The 22,672-nt window shown below is 44.0% G+C and overlaps 1 protein-coding gene across 1 annotated transcript in view; it reads right to left on the bottom strand.

The window, feature by feature from the left end:
• Nucleotides 1–19,823, bottom strand: part of LOC124805262 (leucine-rich repeat-containing protein 38-like) — a 39,784-nt gene extending 19,961 nt beyond the window's left edge. Inside the window, exon 1 of the mRNA XM_047265773.1 lies at nucleotides 19,779–19,823. Within this exon, the coding sequence (XP_047121729.1) occupies nucleotides 19,779–19,817 (39 nt within the window). The 5' untranslated portion in view covers nucleotides 19,818–19,823. The remainder of the gene's footprint in view (nucleotides 1–19,778) is intronic.
• Nucleotides 19,824–22,672: the final 2,849 nt, after the last annotated feature.

Raw genomic sequence — 22,672 nt, 5'->3', positions numbered from 1 at the left:
GGTTTGGGAATGATCGGTGTTGCTCACGAGCCAATTGATGACGAACAAGCATAGGTGCACATATGACCACCCGCCGATTTGAGTGATTTTGGGTTATAGTATTCAGCACCCATACACCTGATTTTTGAACCGTACCCGTTACATGTAAATGCCGCGTGGGATTAGCCGAGCGGTCTTGGGCGCTGCAGTCATACTCTGTGCGGCTGGTCCCGGCGGAGGTTTGAGTCCTCTCTCGGGAATGGGTGTGTGTGTTTGTCCTTAGGATAATTTAGGTTAAGTAGTGCGTAAGCTTAGGGACTGATGACCTTAGCAGTTTTTCTTTTTTTTTAATCTTATGGGATTCAACAGCTAAGGTCATCAGTCTCTAAGCTTACACACTACTTAACCTAAATTATCCTAAGGACAAACACACACACCCATGCCCGAGGGAGGACTCGAACCTCCACCGGGACCAGCGGCACAGTCCCTGACTGCAGCGCCTTAGATCGCTCGGCTAATCCCGCACGGCCCTTAGCTGTTAAGTCCCATAAGATATCACACACGTCTGAACTTGAACTTACATGAAAATGTCACACGACGGAGGAATAATCACAGTTCATCACATTTGGCCGTTCTCGAGTACACTGACGCGGATCATTGTGTATTAATGCGTTTAGAGGATCTTCATAGAACCCCACAGGTCTTCCTGAAGTCACTAATGTCAAAACGACCCTCCTGATAACGAGAAAACCATTTTTCTAACGTGTTCCATCGAAAGGCATTATCCCCAGACGCCGCTAAAATGTTTCTGGGTGCTTCTACTCCTGTCACACCTGTATTGAACTCAAAGAGAAGAATTTTTTTGTATTGGAAATGTTCTAATTTCTACACTTGACACTCGATTTTCTAGTGTCCACAGCTCCTCTCACTGTCTCCAGACGAAAAAATGGCAATACGTAAACTTAGCTAGCTACAGTGAAGCACAAATGAAAAATGACAATCGATAAAGAAACCCAGAGCAGTTGAAATACCAACGTGTAAAACAAAAGCTCTAGGAACTTATGCAGCAAGGTAATATTATTTTACTTAGACAAGAAACGTAAAGGAAACGTCTAATACAATTTTGTTTCACTGATTTTGCATTTTACAAATACGAGTCTTTAATATTTTATAATTTTTTAGGTCCGGTTGGTTGTGAAATCGAAACTATAGTGAAAATCAAAAATGTTTTATTTGCAGCACTTAGCTACATGTTCCAAACACTTCTCCACGTAGTCGCCAGTCTGTTTTACGCATTTATAGTACACCCTCGTCAAAGAAGACCACCTGTGCTAACTTCCAATTCTCCGTGTTGGTCTGCTGCTCGTTGACTGTGCGAAAATGCTGCCATTGCTTCATGTGAGCGAAGAGATGAAAATCAGATGGAATCCAGTCGCGGCTGTAGAGGAGACGATCAAATACTTGCATGCACCATGAACGTCTGTATGTCCTGCTTCAAAGTTCATGCATCACTACTGCACTTTGTTGTCACACATGACAGGTACGTTATGTGGCCTGCATGTAATCAGGCGGAACTCCTCAACATGAAGAAATCGAATAACAGCATTCACTTCATACTGGGCAGGAGCCACTATTGTTTTATTAATGTGAAAGAGAGCGTGGGGAAAGAAGGGGAAGGATGAGTGGGAAACTAGTGACTTTCATCCGCACAGCCGGCGCGGGTGGCCGTGCGGTTCTAACCGCTACAGTCTGGAACCACGTGACCGCTACGGTCGCAGGTTCGAATCCTGCCTCGGGCATGGATGTGTGAGATGTTCTTAGGTTAGTTAGGTTTAAGTACTTTTAACTACTAGCGGACTGATGACCTTAGACGTTAAGTCCCATAGTGCTCAGAGCCATTTGAACCATTTGCACCATCCGCACAGGGCATTACGGTAATGCAATGGTGAAAGTTGAAAATCTATGCCGGAAAGGGACTCGAGCCCGGATTTACCGCTTCATATCAGCGGTTGTCATAACCGCTCTGGCACCAGCCGCGTCATCACGATTTGGGTCTGTTCCGTCGGACAAATATATACCTTACTGGCCATTAAAATTGCTACATCATGAAGAAATGCAGTTGATTAAACGCGTATTCATTGGACAAATATATTATACTAGAACTGACACGTGATTACATTTTCACGCAATTTGGGTACATAGATCCTGAGGAATCAGTACGCAGAACAACCACCTCTGGCCGTAATAACTGCCTTGATACGGCTGTGCATTGAGTCAAACAGAGCTTGGATGGCGTGTACAGGTACAGCTGCCCATGCAGCTTCAACACGATACCACAGTTCATCAAGAGTAGTGAATAGCGTATTGTGACGAGCCAGTTGCTCGGTCACCATTGACCACACGTTTTCAGTTGGTGAGAGATCTGGAGAATGTGCTGGCCAGGGCAGCAGTCGAACATTTTCTGTATCCAGAAACGCCGGTATAGGACCTGCAACATGCGGTCGTGCATTATCCTGCTGAAATGTAGGGTTTCCAGAGGATCGAATGAATGGTAGAGCCACGGGTCGTAACACATCTGAAATGTAACGTCCACTGTTCAAAGTGCCGTCAATGCGAACAAAAGGTGGTCGAGGTGTGTAACCAATGGCACCCCATACCATCACGCCGGGTGATACTCCAGTATGGCGATGACGAATGCACGCTTCCAATGTATGATCACCGCGATGTCGCCAAACACGGATGCGACCATCATGATGCTGTAGACAGAGCCTGGATTCATCCCAAAAATTACGTTTTGCCATTCGTGCACCCAGGTTAGTCGTTGAGTACACCTTCGCAAAAAAATGGCTCTGAGCACTATGGGACTTAACTGCTGTGGTCATCAGTCCTCTAGAACTTAGAACTACGTAAACCTAACTAACCTAAGGACATCACACACATCCATGCCCGAGGCAGGATTCGAACCTGCGACCGCAGCGGTCACGCGGTTCCAGACTGTAGCGCCTAGAACCGCGCGGCCACTCCGGCCGGCACACCTTCGCAGGCGCTCTTGTCTGTGATGCAGCGTCAAGGGTAACCGCAGCCATGGTCTCCCAGCTGATAGTCCATGCTACTGCAAAAGTCGTCGAACTGTCCGTGCAGATGATTGTTGTCTTGCAAACGTCCCCATCTGTCGACTCAGGGATCGAGACGTGGCTGCACGATCCGTTATAGCCATTGAGATAAGATGCCTGTCATTTCGACTGCTAGTGATACGAGGCCGTTGGGATCCAGCACGGCGTTCCGTATTACCCTGCTGAACCCACCGATTCCATATTCTGCTCACAGTCACTGGATCTCGACCAACGCGAGCAGCAATGTCGCGATACGATAAACCGCAATCACGATAGGCTACAATCCGACCTTTATCAAAGTCGGAAACTTGATGGTAAGCATTTCTCCTTCTCACAGGAGGCATCACAACAACGTTTCACCAGGCAACGCCGGTCAACTATAATATTTGTGTATGAGAAATCGGTTGGAAACTTTCCTCATGTCAGCACGTTGTAGGTGTCGCCACCGGCGCCAACCTTGTGTGAATGCTCTGAAAAGCTGATCATTTGCATATCACAGCATCTTCTTCCCGTCGGTTAAATTTCGCGTCCGTAGCACGTCACCTTCGTGGTGCAGAAATTTCAATGGCCAGTAGTGCACATTTCTGTAAGAGTGTGACGACTCTTTGAAGTTTGTTTCAGTGCGGATACCCTAATATCGTGAAAACTCGTACTGGAATCAATAATTCGCAAGTATTGGGTTGATGGACGAGGGACGCTGCATTGCAGCGTTCGATAATTTGGAAATTTGAGTCGCTCATGGACCGCGTCCGGATAGCCGAAGCGGTTAAGGCAAGCACTCATGAAAGGCGGTAAATCTGGTTCGAGTCGCAGTACAGCACAGATTTTCAGCTTTCTCCATTGCATTACTACAGTGCCCTGTGTGGCTGAATGTCATGAGTTTCCTACCCATCCTTTCCCCCATTCTTTCCCCTTCCTATATTTCACAAAAAAAATATTCACCAGCTGCGTCATGACGTGTGGCGTCTGTTCTGCCTGATAGGCCCCACAGAACAGCCACCACTCACATATATACTATTGTTCTGGGCATATCTGGGTGCTCACTGTGTGCTCAGAACTAAAAAGTGCGACGTAACGCGATCGACGGACATACTAGAGACACTGCGCAATACACCTGCGCAAAGTTTCGGCGGATTTTCACAGTAGGTTTAATTTTGTGACCGACAGACCCTAGAAAAAAAACGCTCGTAAATAATAATTACATGACATAATTGTTGGTAGTCAAAAGTGTGTAAACAGAATTATTTCCTGTTTCAGAACAAGTATTATAGTCAGTCTGATGGCCTACATACGAGTTCACCCCCTAGTTCTATACTATCTGGAATTCTCATGGACGTTCCGAACAAATTTCCTAACAGAAAGAACCACTGAAGACCAAAGTTAAGCACTGGTTCAGGAAAGTGGATGATGCGCTGCATTTATGGACCAGTACCACCAGGAAAGTTGCAGCATTACAAAATTGTAGCGAAATACAAAAAGATCTGCAGCGGATAGGCACTTGGTGCAGGGAGTGCAACTGACCCTTAACATAGACAAATGTAATGTATTGCGAATACATAGAAAGAAGGATCCATTATTGTATGATTATATGACAGCGGAACAAACACTGGTAGCAGTTACTTCTGTAAAATATCTGGGAGTATGCGTGCGGAACGATTTGAAGTGGAACGATCATATAAAATTGATTGTTGGTAAGGCGGGTACCAGGTTGAGATACATTGGGAGAGTCCTTAAAGATGTAGTCCATCAACAAAGGAGGTGGCTTACAAAACACTCGTTCGACCTATACTTGAGTATTGCTCATCAGTGTGGGATCCGTACCAGATCGGGTTGACGGAGGAGATAGAGATGATCCAAAGAAGAGCGGCGCGTTTCGTCACAGGGTTATTTGGTAAGCGTGATAGCGTTACGGAGATGTTTAGCAAACTCAAGTGGCAGACTCTGCAAGAGAGGCGCTCTGCATCGTGGTGTAGCTTGCTGTCCAGGTTCCGAGAGGGTGCGTTTCTGGATGAGGTATCGAACATATTGCTTCCCCCTACTTATACCTCCCGAGGATATCACGAATGTAAAATCAGAGAGATTCGAGCGCGCTCGGAGGCTTTCCGGCAGTCGTTCTTCCCGCGAACCGTACACGACTGGAACAGGAAAGGGAGGTAATGACGGTGGCACGTAAAGTGCCTTCCGCCACACACCGATGGATGGCTTGCGGAGTATAAATGTAGATGTAGATGTAGAAAGTAGGTAAGTTACTAAAATATTTCAACTCTCAACATAAGAAAATTCAGTTTAATATGGAGCTGGAGACTCTCCTATAAACTTCTTGGTCTTTGATATAGACATTAGCACAAGGAGACACTTAATTAGACATTACAGAAAAAAACGTAGGTACAGATACGGTAATCTAGACAGCCACAAACATGCAGCTTTCCATTCCATGGTGGGTCACTCACATCCGTTCCATTATCTGAATCAGCCTTTCAGATAGAACTACAGACCATGAAACATATCGCTTCCGGCATTGCCTTTCACTCTTTTTTAATTGATAACATACTACGAAAAAAGAAAATACGTAACATTATACCAATTTCATACGCTGTCCAACGGCAGTCAGTCAATAGTTACAAAAACTGGTGCAAACTCCCCAATATTCGCAGCATTTCTGATAATCTTGCAGAAAATCTAATGTCTCTCAATTACAGATCTGAATTTTATAATACCAACCGCATATCAAAATTTTTATTTAATTGCAAAGACAAACTGCCAGCCTTGACACAGTGTGGTGTGTATAAAATAACATGCAGGCAATGTGAGAAAGTATATATTGGTCACTCAGGCAGAACTGTAGTAATTAGGTTATCTGAACATTAAAGATACTGGAGATTAAGGAAGAAAGTTTCAATCTTTGCCGATCATATTTTAACAGTAAACGATTCATTTGATGTAGAATGTCAAGTTTTACATTCCGTTCAGGAAAGCAGAAAGATGACCTTTCACTCTCTTGGAAATACTGGAAATCAAGAAACATTTGTCACAATACGCCAGCTTAGTTTTAAACGATAAGACTCAATTTCCTTTTTCACCTACGTTAAACTAAGTTTTTGTTACAAATGCTACATACAAATTGTAGATTCAACTTATTTCTCAGCAGTTATTAAATATATCTATACATAAAAAACCTAATTATTTCTGTGTAACAAAAAATGATATTTCCCTCGCCATTTTACCCTTCTGTACAAATAATGTATGTGTAAGTCGCACATAACTTTATCTGTGTCTACGACATTCTGTTGTCACCCGAAGATGGCCTAAAAAGCCGGAAACCTTTCCGCGACTACAAAAAAATCTAATTTTGCCACTAAAACTCCAATGAGGCCATTTGTAAACTCATAAGGCACTTAACATACCCTTTAAATGTCACGTAAAAAGCATAATAAGAAATCTATATGATAACATTTTTTCCTGTTAGTAGAGACAACTCTCATCGCCAAGAAACTTTAAACGATTGGCTGAGTACGGTTTGTCCTTGTATGATTAGATCCATTAACATTCGTGATAATTTGCAGTGCCGGGAATCGATTGCAAGCGTGGTTCTTCTTAATCTCATAAGGAAAATCCGTTTCAGACTTATCATTTAATGGTTCGTGATATGATAAAATGTTTGTCTACAACAACACGATATCACATAACAAACAGATACTCTAGAATTTATTGGGAGTGACTCATTTGCAATTTCAGCTGCACTGGAAGCTGCTCCTTCTGCACAATATCCTTAGCGTTTTGAAACTAAGCAAATGTCTCTTGAAGATTGCAAGAGGGCTACTGGAAGTTCAGTGAGATGGTACAAAATATTTTCACTGCAGGATGTCAATGAAAACTTATTCATCTCCTCCACTTTGGCAAAATATCTTCGTCTGCAAATAAAAGAACATCGCATGAGGCTGGTTTTACTTGTTGTATTGGGGCGTCGAGTAGCCGTCATAAGCTCTGCCGTAAGAGAAAACTCGTGTAACTTAATGAACAGTTGTCTAGTGACCAGAGAACTGATGACATGGTAATAGTACTTAAGTTGCAAGTGGAGCATACGTCTCAAATTCACAGTGGCAGGCAAACAACTATTCGGGTTGGTTTGTAGGGTCTATGAATCTGCAGATTTACCGTCCTACTTTCGGAAAAATGTCATCCACACAATCCTGAAGATACCAAGGGCAGATAGGTACGAGAACTATCGCGCAATCAGCTTAACAATTCATTCATCCTAATTGGCGACAGGAATGATACACAGAAGACTGGGAATGAAAACTGAGGCTCCATTAGATGACGATCAGTTTGCTTTTAGGAAAAGGAAAGGCAACAGAAGTGCGGTTCTGACGTTGAAGTTGATTATGGAAGCAAGACTGAAAAGAAATCAAGACACGTTCATAGGATTTGTTGACCTGGAAAAAACTTTCGACGATGTCGCGAAGGGACAATGACGATAAAAACAGAGATATTAGAGCCCACACAGAGGCATACCGACAATCTTTCTTTCCACTAACAATAAGAGATTGGAATAGAAGGGAGAACCGATAGAGGTACTCAAAGTGCCCTCCGCCACACACCGTCAGGTGGCTTGCGGAGTATGGATGTAGATATAGATGTAGATGACCTCAGCAGTTTGGTCTCATAGGAAAAGCACCGGATATAGGACATACGGGAAAACATCTATGTGCAACAGCAACGTCCATGGCACTAGAGGAAACTGTAGAGGAAGAAAACTGTAAGGGAAGGCAGAGATTGGAATATATTGTGCAAGTAACTGAAGACTAGGTTGCAAGTGCTAATCTGAGATGTAAGGTTTGGCACAGGCGAGGAACGCGTGGCGGGTCGCATCAAGCCAGTCAGAAGACTGATCAGAGAAAAAAAGTTGTCGATATTTACACCTTATATTACATATTGCCGTATACTAACTTATATTTTCCTTCATCGTTTCCAAACACAAATTTGGAAATTACTTCCTGGGGCGCTTTTGATTTATAGACAGATCTGCGACTGGATTCAAGACTTCCTTGCACAGAGAACTCAACACGTCTTTCTTAAAGGAACAAAATCGACAGGTGTAAAAGTAATTTTACGAGTGGCCCGGTGAGCCGGCCAGTCTGTGGATGGTTTTTAGACGGTTTTCCATCTGCCACGGCGAATGTGGGCTGGTTCCCCTTATTCCGCCTCAGCTCCACTATGTCGGCGATTGCTGCGCAAACAAGTTCTCCACGTACGCGTACACCACCATTGCTCTACCACGCAAACATAGGGGTTACACTCATCTGCTGTGAGACGTTCCCTGGGGGGAAAGGGGGGGAAGGGGGTCCATAGTCCACCGAAGGCCGAACCGCACAATAACCCTGGGTTCGGTGTGGGGCGGCTGAGGGGTGAAGTGGACTGCGGTAGTCGTCGACCACTGCGGCTGCGGCGGGGACGGAGCCTCTCCGTCGTTTCTAGGTTCCCGGTTAACATACAACAATTTTAGGAGTATACCAAGGAAATGCGAAAGAATTGTTACCGTTCACAATGTACAATGTACAAATAACCTTATAGGTCGCGCAACCATAGCTAAAAAAAACGTGTACATAATGTAAAGGGCAATCAAGCAGTTTAATTCGGAGATGGTAAAATACGACGCTGCGGTCGGCGACGTCTATATAACACAACAAGTGTCTGGTGCAGTTGTTAGATCGGTTACTGCTGCTATAGTGGCTGGTCATCATGATTTAAGTGAGCTTTAACGTGGTGTTATAGTCGGCGCACGAGCGATGAAGTGGGGATTTTCCCGTTCGACCATTACACGAGTGTACCGTGAATATCAGGAATCCGGCAAACATCAAATCCCCGACATCGCTGTGGCCGGAAAAAGATCCTGCAAGAAAAAAATCATGATGCAAGAACGTGACCAACGACGACTGAATCTAATCGTTGAACGTGACAGAAGTGCAACCCTTCCGCAAATTGCTGCAGATTTCAATGCTGGGCCACCAACAAGTGTCAGTGTGCGAACCATTCAACGAAACACAATCGATATGGGCTTTCGGAGCCGCAGGCTCATTCGTGTACCCTTGATGACTGCACGACACAAAGCTTTATTCTTTGCCTGGGCCCATCAACTCCGACATTGGACTGTCGATGACTGGAAACATGTTGCCTGGTCGGGCTAGTCTCGTTTCAACTTGTATCGAGCGGATAGACGTGTATGGTTATGGAGAAAGCCTGATGAATCCATGGACCCTGAATGTTAGCAGGGGACTGTTCAAGCTCGTGGAAACATGTTGTCTGGTCGGACAAGTCTCGTTTCAACTTGTATCGAGCGGATGGACGTGTACGATTATGGAGACAATCTTATTAATCCATGGATCCTGCATGTTAGCAAGGGACTGTTCAAGCTCCTTGGGGCTTGTGCAGTTGGAGTGATATGGGTCCCCTGATACGTCTAGATACGATTCTGAAAGATGACATGTACGTAAGCATCCTGTCTAATCACCTGCATCCATTCATCTCCATTGAGCAGTCCAACGGACATGGCAATACCAGCAGGAGAATGCGACACCACACACGTCCCGAGTAGCTACAAAGTTGGTCCAGGAACGCTCTTCTGAGTTTAAACGCTTCCGCAGGCCACCCAACTTCCAAAACTTGAACATTATTGACCATATCTGGGCTGCCTTGCAACCTACTGTTCAGAAGAGATTTCCATGCATTCGTAGTCTTACGGATTTATGGACAGCCCTGTAGGATTCGTGGTGTCAGTTCCCTCCAGCAGTATTTCAGACGTTAGTCGAGTTCATGCCACGTCGTGCTGCGGCACTTCTGCGTGGTCGCGGGGGCCCTACACGGTATTAGGCAGGTGTACGTTTCTTTGGCTCTTCACTGTATACTGGCAGTCGTCAAATAGAAGTGCAGGTTACAGCGCTAGCTACACACTGAATACTGTGAAGTCAAGCACGCGCTACCCCATCGCGGGTTGAAGATTGCGACATCTAGCAGTAGAAACCAAATTAAAAGGACACGCAGACTGGACCCTGGAAATCGCAGTAACAAAATGTATCTCAGTGTTAAATAACAATCCAGTACAAGAGGCAGAAAATATTACCCGTTTCACGTATGAGAAGTAAGATACACTTAAAATTACTTACAGCTGAGGAAGCTGATCTACCTGGTTAGAGCCATAACCAGATAACACAGCCCGACTGAAGTTCTAGTCCTTGATGCCCAAGTGTATTAAACTAATAAAAATGTGAAATATATAGTGTGTTTTGCTGTGACTTGAGACAACCAAACATCTGGAAAACGACGCACCGTACAAAAAATATGTTCTAAGTGAAAAGTTAATATAAGTAAAGTGGGCGTTGTTTGTGCTACAATCTGCCACCTCGTACCCACCATAATACCCCATTTTTACTGCATGTTCGGGCTCTGCGCCAAAAAATACATACAGTTTACTCACACTATTGTTTTCCGTTCGTGGTAGATGGCGCTGTAACCGACAAATATGAAATGTATCTGTTTTTTGCAATTAATAAACGGCTCTACTTTTCATTTACGATGTAAATGTGAACCCGTGCCAGAACAGGCTCCAGAGATGAGTGGTGCCGAGGCAATGGGGTGTTCCGCGTGCGTGGAGAGTGAGCGATGGGGCGAGCGAGAGAGTGTTTTACACGCTAGGTGTGTATCCATGGTAGGTGCGTCCGTCAATATCAATTCATAGACATATTACTACTCGACCACGATATTACCACATTTGGCCTCCCTTGGCAGTCACCGGAAATATGCGGGGACGTTACAGTAAACGAGTACGGTGGTGACTAAGGAAAACGCATTGCGCTCTGAATACTTTCAGGACACTTGTGCACCAACTATCAAGAGGTTTAGCACATGTCCTCGTAAGATATCACGATAGCAGCTCGCGATTGGCTGACCGAAGCGTCCTCAGCCCCAGACGCAATAATATAGTGATCGACTAATACCTTATTACAATGGTTGTGGTTTGTATCTCACAGGCAGCCGCGTAGAAACCAGCGCGAGAGTTATGGCGGTTGGCTGGAAACAAACACCGAAATCAGTCACCCCGGTGGCAGGATTCGGGGGCGGCCACCGAAATCAAGTATTCCAATGGTTTGAAGACGCACCAAGATCAACACCGCAGGAAACAGAAAGCTACGTTACCATCCAAGAAGCTTATTTTCCAGCAATGTCTAGCCATATTATTTGTACTATATAATCACATTTGCAACATTCAAGAAACGTTTCAACATTAGTAGCAACCGTCATACTACAAAGGCTAACATTTACATCCTCAATGAAATGTAGGATCAAATACGTCGGTTCTTAAAAAATGGCTCTGAGCACTATGGGACTTAACTTCTGAGGTCATCAGTCCCCTAGATTTTAGAACTACTTAAACCTAACTAACCTAAGGACATCACACACATCCATGCCCGAGGCAGGATTCGAACCTGCGACCGTAGCGGTCGCGCGGTTCCGGACTGAAGCGCCTAGGACCGCTCGGTCACCCCGGCCGGCGTCGGTTCTTAATTGCAAAAAAAGGCACACTTGATATTTGTCGACTACATCGCCATCTACCACGAACGAAAAACAATAGTTTGAGCAAACCGTACGAATTTTTGGCGTAGAATGCGAATATGCAATAAGAATGGGTAGGGGGGAGGGAGGGGGCGGGGAGAGTCGATTTGAAAATAGGAAACTAACCTCCCAGGCGGGAGGGGTGGTTGGGAGTTGGCCAGTTGCAGCACAAACGATGCCCACTTTACTTGTGTTAACGTGTGACTTGAACATCGTTTTCGCACGATGCTTCATTTTCGAGATATCTAGTTGTCTCGAGTTGAAATAAACACCCTGTGCATATAAATGATCTAGTAGAAAGTGTCGGAAACTCCATAACGCAGTTCGCAAATTTTGCGGTTGTCTGCGAGAAGGCAGCTCACCAGAAGGCTGTAGCGATATGCAAAAGGACCTGAAGAGGGCTGATTAGCTCTGGCAGTTGTCCCTTAACGCAGATAAACGTAATATAATGCACATGTATAAGAGAAGGAGTCCTCTATTGTACAATTACACCATTGATCTCAAATTTCTGGAGACAGTATCTCCCGTAAAATATCTAGGAGTAACCATACGGAGCGACCTCAACTGGGATGACTAAAACAAACATCAGGAAAGGTATATGCTAGAGTGAGACCCACGGAAAGAATGTTAAGGAAATGTAACTCATCCACGAAGAAAGTGGCTTATAAGATGCTTATCCGACCTATCCTTGAGTATTTCTCATCTCTCTGGGACCCTCACCAGGTAGGACTAACAGTAGAGATAGAGAAGCCCCAACCAAGAGCAGTGTGTTTCGTCACAGGGTCCTTTACCTGCGTGAAAGCGTTACAAGGCGCTCGGCAAACTCCACACGTGGGCGCTACAAGAGGGGCAATGTGCGCCATGGATTGGTTTAGGCCTACTATTGAAATTCCGAGAAAAGTATGTCCCGGGAGGAGTCGGCCAACGTATTACTTTCCCCCACATGCGTCTCGCAAAATGACCTCGACGAGAATATTCGAGAAATTAGGTCTAATACTGAGGTTTACCGACAATGATTCTCCTCAAGCGCTATTCGCGAATGGAACAAGAAAGGGGGGGGGGGGGAGGCGCCATACACCGTCAGGTGGCTTGCAGAATACTGATGTAGCTGTAGATATAGGCAACAAAACAAAACAATTGTCGTACACTAGAACAGACGCGCAGAGATTCCTTCAGATTATTAACTACCATGAAATGTCAGAAACCTGAACAGTCTCATGAAATTCTGATATGTCGGTTATTTACCATGATCACGTAAAATCTATGGGCAATGCCTTCGGAAAAAATAGTCTGGAGACTGTTACATTTTAAACGTGCAACTATCGTACGACAGGGTTTTTATTTCATTTTATGTTATTTTCTGTAATACTCGAACTTCACTGCAAGTACTTGCTGGAACGTATATTGTACTTTGACCGCAGTTGACTTTATAAGATAAAAATGTTTTATCACTGCTCGACATTCGTTTTTATCAGTTTTTTTATAGAGCGCGTGACACACATCACTTAAGATAAAGACCAACAAAGAAATTGGCGTCGGATCAGTTTCAAGAAAACTTGGCAAGATAATTAGGCTTCCCAACGCTCATCAACGCAATTTCGTAGAAATTTCATTTCCGGTGATTTATTTGTTGCTGCACTTCTTCAAGTAATTCAATCCACAGCACGGACTTAAACCACCGGTACCATGTATAAATTAATGCAAACTAAATTTATCAATCTGTCTTCATACGTTTTGCGTGTGGTATTCAGAGAAGATTTTTCTTTAGTTGTGGTTAATGTCCCACCAGCTTTATGTCACAAGGAGCGAATCATTTATTCCGGAATTCTCCCAGCAAGCATTGGCACAGAGTGGTTTATCGAAGCCACAGAAAAGTGTGCCAGCGACACCAAAGCAAAACGACGAGTATCTGTGTACCGACCTTTACAGACCAAACGATTATTTCAGTTAATAAATATAACGTTAATTAGTTATAGGGAGAAAGTTCCTGGAGAACGATATTTCTGTATAGTACGACGCGGTTTCCTTAAATATGCTGCTAAATTTTTCTCTAATAGGCGGCGCCGTAGCAGTCCTATAGCATGTACCCTTATTATAAAGTAGTTACAGTGACGGGAATGAGAAGTGTTACTCCAGGAACACCTTGACCGAACGCCAGCAAACTCATGATTCAGTATCTCCATGCCTAAACTAAACTTTCATTCTTATGCGAGGCTATTTTCAGTATAGATTAAAAGCCCTTCCTATAGCCGAAGATCTAGGTGAGTACGTGGTACGTGTTCGTGGAAACAGAAAAAAAAATGGTTTTATTTTAGGCAAAATTCGGTGTTACTTTTTGCCAGATTCGGTGTTATTTTTTGCCAAATTCGCTGTTACCTTTTTGGCCAATTCAATGTTGTTTGTCAAATCTGATGTTGTTTTTCGTCAGATTCTGTGTTTTCTGCTAAATTCCGTGTTGTTTTTGCTACTTCCGATGCTATTTTCGGTGCCACATAAAAGTTCGTTACGCGGGAAATGAACATCAGTTTGAGATTATACACGAACCTCAGCCTTAAGAAAATTAGAAGCGGAAATGCAGTTTAATACTCAGAAACTATAAGTTACGAATATTAGTAAACTCTTTTATATGACAAAATTACAAATTTCACGAAATCCCGTAAAAATCACCGATTTTGCGTTATTTCGCTTAAAACCGCTACTTTCGTGTTACCGTTTTTGAGAAATTTTCCTTTCTCTAGCTACAAGGGTGAGTCTAACCTATTAGATCTTCTCAGGTGGAGATCGCAATACAGCATTTCCAGACCACGTGCAAGTGCAGCTTATTGCCATCTTTTGGACTTCGGGAAATGTCGAACTATTGTTATGCGGCACATGAGAGCTTCAGGTCGACATATCACACAGACAGTTGGAGTGTGTATAACTGTGTGGCCAAAAGAGTACTCATGGGAAAGAACACAGCAGGAAAATCTTAAGGTCGTTTGGCTGGCGCTGACGAATTGACAGATGGCAATGGCTGAAATCTGGGCGAAGGTTACAGGCGGAATGTCACCACGCACCACTGGTGGCAGATTACTGGCAGCTGATTTGAGATTTCTAGTTGGCAGGCGTGTTTTACCATCGGGACCATAGCATAGACAAAAGAAACTTGGGTGGTGTAGAGCCAGAATCAACTGTGACATTGAGTGGTGTCTTATCGGTAGACGTCATGGGCAAAGGTCACTTGAAACAATGATTCTCGATACCGGTACTTCCCCAACTCCTGGAATCATGGAGTGAGAAGCTACTGAAAACAACAGCAGTATTGGTATAGAAACTGCTGAAGCGTGGTTGAGTGATCTCCAGTGTGTAGCAAGAAAGGTGGACCCTTTTGTCGCACCCTCCGTGAATAGGGTACAAAATGGCAAATTTTAGCAGGACAATGCAAGACCCGACATTGCAGTTCACACCACGTACGCCTTAAGAAATGTATGGATCTTTCACTTTCCCTTATTTATGACCTACAGAACATGTCTGGGACGCGATGGGTAGACGTATACTTCCTTAGCCTCTAATCAAACATGACAAAAAATTCCTCAAACTGACATTCTGAGTCCATTTCCTTCTACGCCACAACGAATACATCAGTGTATTGGTGGTCTCGGGGGCCACACCCCCCTAACTGACACATTTTGCAAACGATTCTAGCATTATAATAAACCCCACTAGAGAGAAAGTCACAGAAGACATTGTTAATTATGTTTTTCAAAATATTATTAATTGGTTCTCTGAAAATGAACACCGCCTTAATTTTGAAAAAGAAAACGCACTATATACAGTTCTGTACAACAAAAAATTATACCAACAGTATTGATGTAGCCCATGAACAGGAGTCAGTAAATGCAGTAGAATGGTCCAAATTATTGGGTGTACTTATTGGTGAAATTTGAACTAAGAGAAGTCTTGGAATCTGTGGTACGCTCCTATGGAACCAAACTGCTGAGGTCATCGGTCCCTAGGCTTACACACTACTTAATCTAACTTAAACTAACTTACTCCAAGGACAACACACGCACCCATGCCCGAGGGAGGATTCGAACTGGGCGAGCCACGCGAACCGTGACAAGGTGTCCCAGACCGCGGCTACTCCACTTGGCGCTGGTCTTGGAAACAGACGAATTAACGTTATGGCATATTTTGCATATTTCCGCCCAATTATGTATTACTGAATAATTTTCTGGGATAAGTCACCACTTAGAAAGAAGGTACAAATTGCACAAAAGCGAGCAGTGAGAATAATATGAAGTGTTCAAATAGCTCTGAGCACTATGGGACTTAACTACTGAGGTCATCAGTGCCTAGAACTTAGAACTATTTAAACCTAACTGACCTAAGGACATCACACACATCCTTGCCCGAGGCAGGATTCGAACCTACGACCGTAGCGGTGGCGCGGTTCCAGACTGTAGCGCCTAGAACCGCTCGGCAAGCCCGGCTGGCAATATGTAGTGTTCACCCGAGGCATTAATGCAGATACCTCTTCCTAGAGTTATATATTTTAAGTGCATCGTCGCAATAAATATTTTCGCTAATGAAATTCGTCATAAGTAACCCAGCACAACACTAGAGGAAAAAAATAACCTCTATTCACCATTACTAAAGCTCCATTGGCCCAGAAAGAAGTTCAATATACAGCAACAAAACTTTTTTATCATTTCCCCAGGAACACAAAGTGTCTGACAGGTAGCAAAGCTAGTTATAAATGTAACCTACAAATCCTTTTTCCTGGTCTACGCCTTCTATTCTACGAACGAATTTATACATACTAGTTTTAAATGTAACCCACAAATCCTTTTTCCTGGTCTAAGCCTTCTATTCTACGAACGAATTTCTATATAAAAATTGATAGCCTATAAATAGATTCCTTTCTGTATGTGGGACTGTAAAATAATGTGTTAATTAATGTTAACGTTATCCATGTATACATACCTTGTAAACTGACTCGTTCCACGACATTTCGAAAGAAGAATCGTCCAAATGAACTATGGAACATGTAACTAATTACGTATGGAGTTTGACATCAGTTCAGAATAGAATAAAAGTTGAATCATTTCATACTTGCTGTGTGATGAACATTTCCACAAAATAAGATAAATATAGAACTATTGCTGTATGGTGTAAAATTTTCTCTCGATGTGTTTTGAAAAGGTTGAGCAATGACACTTTGGTGCTACGTGACTTTCCGTCGTAGTGCACAGCGATATTAATCTTTCTGCAGTGAACACTTCTAGCTGGAGGTAGACGCTGAGCTTAAGTTCAATATGTGTACCTAATGAAACAAAGCGAGTTCGATGAAATTGTTCTTATAAGAACTTCAAACGTGTACCTCCAGTTTAGCGCAGGTGTAATTCAATACGGGTCATTAGAAATGTAGATGGACTCATGTCTCGTCCCTCGTTGGTAGCTGCTATGAATAGCTTTGACAGTACACACAAAATGCCAGAGGCCCAAAAATCTGTCGTAATTGAGCATGAGTTCGCAGCTCGTGGTCGTGCGGTAGCGATCTCGCTTCCCCCACCCGGGTTCCCGGGTTCGATTCCCGGCGGGGTCAGGGATTTTCTCTGCCTCGTGATGACTGGGTGTTGTGTGATGTCCTTAGGTTAGTTAGGTTTAAGTAGTTCTAAGTTCTAGGGGACTGATGACCATAGATGTAAAGTCCCATAGTGCTCAGAGCCATTTGAATTGAGCACGAGGTAGAACAGGATAACAACGCGCAAGCTTCTGCACATGACAAATGTGATGCAATTGTATTTTCCAGACGGCAAACGACTTCTTAGTAAACATTTATGCTGGGTGCAGTGCCCATCACATCTCCCTTTCCGTACAGAATGTGCTGCGATCGACAGTCAGTCACTTTTTCCCGCGTGAATCGCGTGAATAGCTCATGGTCACGTGGCACCGGGAAGAAACAGGGGTAGATAGAGATGCCGTCCACCACCAGTGGCCTTGATGAAAGAAGGTATTTGCTTACGTGTGTGAGGAACACCAGCTCCACTCCTCTGTATATAGTACCGGGTCCGAAGGCTGTTCCCGTTAGCTGCTTGTCTCCACAGAGAAGAGATATGTATCTTTCGGTACTTTATGCGGAAACTACACCCAGCTACTTGCAGAAAGTTCGGAAATTTTGATTTTTTTCGTTGCTTCTACGGCTTTCCCAGATCTATGACGTTCTTGGAGAACGAAAATCTCCTCTATAAAAATCAACATGGATTCCGCAAACAGAGATGTTGGAAAACGCAGTTCGCTCTTATCCTCCGTGAGATCCAAAGCGCTGAAGACAATGGCGCTCAGGTTGATACCGTGTTCCTTCATTTCAGGAAGGCATTTGACACCGTCCCGTACTGCCGGTTAGTGAAAAAAATACGAACTTATGGAGTATCACGCCATATTAACGACTGGTTGCAGGGCTCTCCTGCGGACGGAACTTAACAATTCGCACTTAACAGAAAAAAATCGACAGATGCAAAGGTAATTTTCGGATTACCCCAAGTAAGTGTGGTAGGACCATTGGTGTTTACAATGCATATAAATGATCTAGTACAAAGCGTCGTAAGCTCCTTAAGATTGTTCGCAGATAATGCAGTAGTCTATAGGAAAGTAGCAACGGCAGAAGACGGTATCGATTTGTAGAATCACCTGCAGAGAATTGATGAATGGTGCAGTCTAGTAGTTGACCCTGAACGTGAATAAATACATGTCTCACATGCATAGGAAAAGAAAGCCACTACTGTACAGCTACAGTATTGATGACGAACTATCGGAAACAGTGTCTACCGTAAAATATCTGGGAGTAACTATCTAGAGCGACCTTAAATGGGATGAACACATAAAACAAATAATAGGAAAAGCAAACACCAGACTAAGATTCGTAGAAAGGACCTTAAGAAAATGTAAATCGTCCACGAAGGAAGCGGCTTACAGCGTGTTGTTCCATAGATTCTTGAGTACTCTTCATCCGTATGGGACCATTGCCAGGTAGGACTGACAGAAGACAGAGAGGGAATACCCAAGGAAGAGTGGCTCGTTTGGTCACGGGATCGTCTAGTCAGGGAGACAGCGTTAAAGAGATGCTTAATTAGCTCAAGTTTCGGATATTACAAGACAGGATTTGTGCGTTACGGAGATGTTTGCTATTGAAATTTCGAGAGAACCCTTTCCGGGAAGAATCGGGTGACACATTATTTCCTCCCACAGACGCCTTGCGAAGTGATCAGGACGAGAAAATTCGAGAAATTAGAGCTAATTACCGACAATTATTCTTCCCACGCACTATTTACAAGTATAACAGTAAGGGGTGTTAGTTAGTGGTACCAGAAGTAACCTCCGCCGTTATGTGGCTTGCAAAGTACGATATAGATGTGGAAAATACCGGATTTCACGTTTCACAATAATTGATGGATGGAATACCCAATAACAAAAAAAAAGTGTAGAATGCTGAAGGAGCTAGAAATATGAACACCCCAGTCAAGATCTGTCGAGCAGTTTCAACGTATAACGGTTGCTCCACATTGGCTAAGCATCAGGTGCTACATTTTCAGTTCATCTGCCGAAGACACCTGTAACTACTGACTTTAGCGGACTGCCAGAAGACCGGGCATCTTTTAAAGTTAATCCTGGAATACGACTGACGTCAGCTATCTGATCTGCTCTTTAATTAACCAAATCCTCAACTAAGCTATCAAAAATGGCTCTAAGCACTATGGGACTTAACATCTGAGGTCATCATTCCCCTAGACTTAGAATTAACCTAAGGACATTACGCACATACATGACCGAGGCAGGATTCGAACCTGCGACCGTAGCAGTAGCGCGGTTCCAGACTGAAGAACTCAACTATAGTCGAGATGTTAGAGATCGAGAGAAAGTATGACCGACAGAAGGCCTCTAAGCACAGAAGTCGAGATATTTCTTCTTCTTCTTCAGTGGTTGCAATTTATTGAGCACCACGTTTATTGTTTTATAAAAGCTCATACGACAGTTAGATAACGTCCACATATGACTGGCTAGTCTATAAGGGTAAAAAACAATCTTGTAGGAACTTACCATTTCCGTAGCTGAGGGGCTACCAAAATACATGTGCATACGAGAGGTTCCCGTACTAATCACGTAGCCTTGGAAAATGCCTTCACTTATAGGGTGCCTTATCGAGTAACAAGATAACACGAAAGTTATCTCAGCAATAGCGTTGATAATGTCTGCTTCTCCAACACTAAGGTGCTTCAAAGAAACGAGCAGGAAAAACCTATTTCAACCGTCGAAAAAACATTTTACGGGGAATATACTGTACATTGAGATTATTGCAAAATAATTATAAAGTCGTCCCAAGTAATAGTAAACGGACAGCCTTAATTTTCTGATATATTTACGTATTTAGGAAGAGATGCATAACGCGCAAAATACGATTCGTATTGTATCTCAGTTTAAGTGCTCTTTCTAGCACCGAATCTTACCACGGCAACTTGGAAAGAAGTTCGTTGCTGAAAGAAATTTCTTTTCAAAAAGTAACTTGCTAGACTACTACTTACAAACGTGGCGAGATTCCAGTATTTGTATCGACGTTTCAGAATAATTTTGTGTAACGAAATGATTTGACGATTTGTACTGGAAATGTACAAACATCTGTGGACCTGAGTCCGTGGGGGTGCCGTGCAATTGCAGATTAGAGATAGTTTTCTCTTAGAAGTAACCTCTAACACGTGCTCAGTAGACCCTGGAATGATTTCGGGGAAATACAGTCAGCGTATATCGGAGATAGTGCGATGTTACTTCTGGCTTCTGAAGATCTGGTTTTGCTGTTTATAACGGTGTTCGGAACAATAATATTCAAAAGTACAGAGACCGCATAAGGTCTCAGAGTTTGAAACGTGATACAACTCTGTTTTGTTTCTTTTAGTTGCAGAATCGTTTATCGCCATAATAGGGAAGCAGCCGATCTGTTAATCCACATTTACATCTACATACACACTATGTGATCAAAAGTATCCGGACGCCTGGCTGAAAATGACTTACAAGTTCGTGGCGCCCTCCAACGGTGATGCTGGAATTCAATAAGGTGTTGGCCCACCTTTAGCCATGATCGCAGCTTCCTCTGTCACAGGCTTGCTTTCAATCAGCTGCTGGAAGGTTTCTTGTGGAATAGCAACCCTTTCTTCACGGAGTGCTGCACTGAGGAGAGGTATCGATGTCGGTCAGTGAAGCCTGGCACAAATTCGGCGCTGTAAAACATCCCAAAGGTGTTTTATAACATTCAGGTCAGGACTCTTGCAGGCCAGTCCATTACAGGGATGTTACTGTCGTGTAACAGGCCGCCCCCGGTAGCTGAGTGGTCAGCGCGACGGAATGTCAATCCAAAGGCCCCGGGTTCGAATCCCGGCTGGGTCGGAGATTTTCTCCGCTCAGGGACTGCGTGTTGTGTTGTCCTAATCATCATCATTTCATCCCCATCGACGCGCAAGTCGCCGAAGTGGCGTCAAATCGAAAGACTTTCACCAGGCGAACGGTCTACCCGACGGGAGGCCCTCGTCACACGACATCATCAATATTACTGTCGTGTAACCACTCCGAAACTGACCGTGCATTTTGAATAGGTGCTCGATCATGTTGAAAGATGCAATCACCATCCCCGAATTGCTCTTCAACAGTGGGAAGCAAGAAGGTGCCTAAAACATCAATGTAAACCTGTGCTGTGGTAGTGCCACACAAAACAACAAGGGGTGTAAGCCCTCCCCGTGAAACACACGACTGCACCATAACACCACCACCTCCGAATTGTACTGTTGGCACTACACACGCTGGCAGATGACGTTCACCGGGCATTCGCCATGCCCACACCAAATGGTTCAAATGGCTCTGAGCACTATGGGACTTAACATCTTAGGTCATCAGTCTCCTAGAACTTAGAACTACCTAAACCTAACTTACCTAAGGACATCACACACATCCATGCCCGAGGCAGGATTGCGGTCGCGCGGTTCCAGATTGAAGCGCCTAGAACCGCTCGGCCACTCCAGCTGGCATACCCACACCCTGCCATCGGATCGCCACATTGTGTGCCTTGATTAGTCACTCCACACAACGTTTTTACACTGTTCAATCGTCCAATGTTTCCGCTCCTTGCACCAAGCGAGGCGTCGTTTGGCATTTACCGGCGTGATGTGTGGCTTAGAGCAGCCGCTCGACCATGAAATCCAAGTTTTCTCATCTACCGCCTGTCATAGTACTTGCAGTGGATCGTGATGCAGTTTGGAATTCCTGTGTGATGGTCTGGATAGATGTCTGCCTATTACACATTACGACCCTCCTCAACTGTCGGCAGTCTCTGTCAGTCAACAGACGAGGTCGGCCTGTACGCTTTTGTGCTCTACGTGTCCCTTCACGTTTCCACTTCACTATCACATCGGAAACAGTGGAGCTAGGGATGTTTAGGAGTGTGGAAATCTCGCGTACAGATGTATGACACAAGTGACAGCTAATCACCTGATCACGCTCGAATTCCGTGTGTGCCGCGGAGCGCCCCATTCAGCTCTCTTATGATGTTTAATGACTACTGCGGTCGCTGATATGGAGTAATGGAGTACCTGGCAGTAGATGGCAGCACAATACACCTAATATGAAAAACGTATACGTCTTTGAGGGTTTCTGGATACTTTTGATTTTATATATATATATATATATATATATATAATAACGGTGTGTGGCGGAGTGTACTTCGTGTACCGGTGTCACAGTCCCCTTTTTCTGTTCCAGTCGCATACGGTTCGCAAGAAGAACGTTTGCTGATAAGCCTTCGTGTGAGCCCGAAACTCTCTAATTTTATCTTCATGGTCTTCTCGCAAGAATACGTAGGAGAAATCAGTATGGTGGTTGACCCTTCTAAGAATGTACACACTCTGAACGTTACCAGTAGACTGTAACGTGATGTGGAGTGCCTCTCGTAC

The sequence above is a fragment of the Schistocerca piceifrons genome, chromosome 7 (assembly GCF_021461385.2).
Source record: "Schistocerca piceifrons isolate TAMUIC-IGC-003096 chromosome 7, iqSchPice1.1, whole genome shotgun sequence".
NCBI lineage: Eukaryota > Metazoa > Arthropoda > Insecta > Orthoptera > Acrididae > Schistocerca > Schistocerca piceifrons.
Note: the sequence above shows the minus strand (reverse complement) of the source record. Positions and strands in the feature narration are given on the sequence as shown.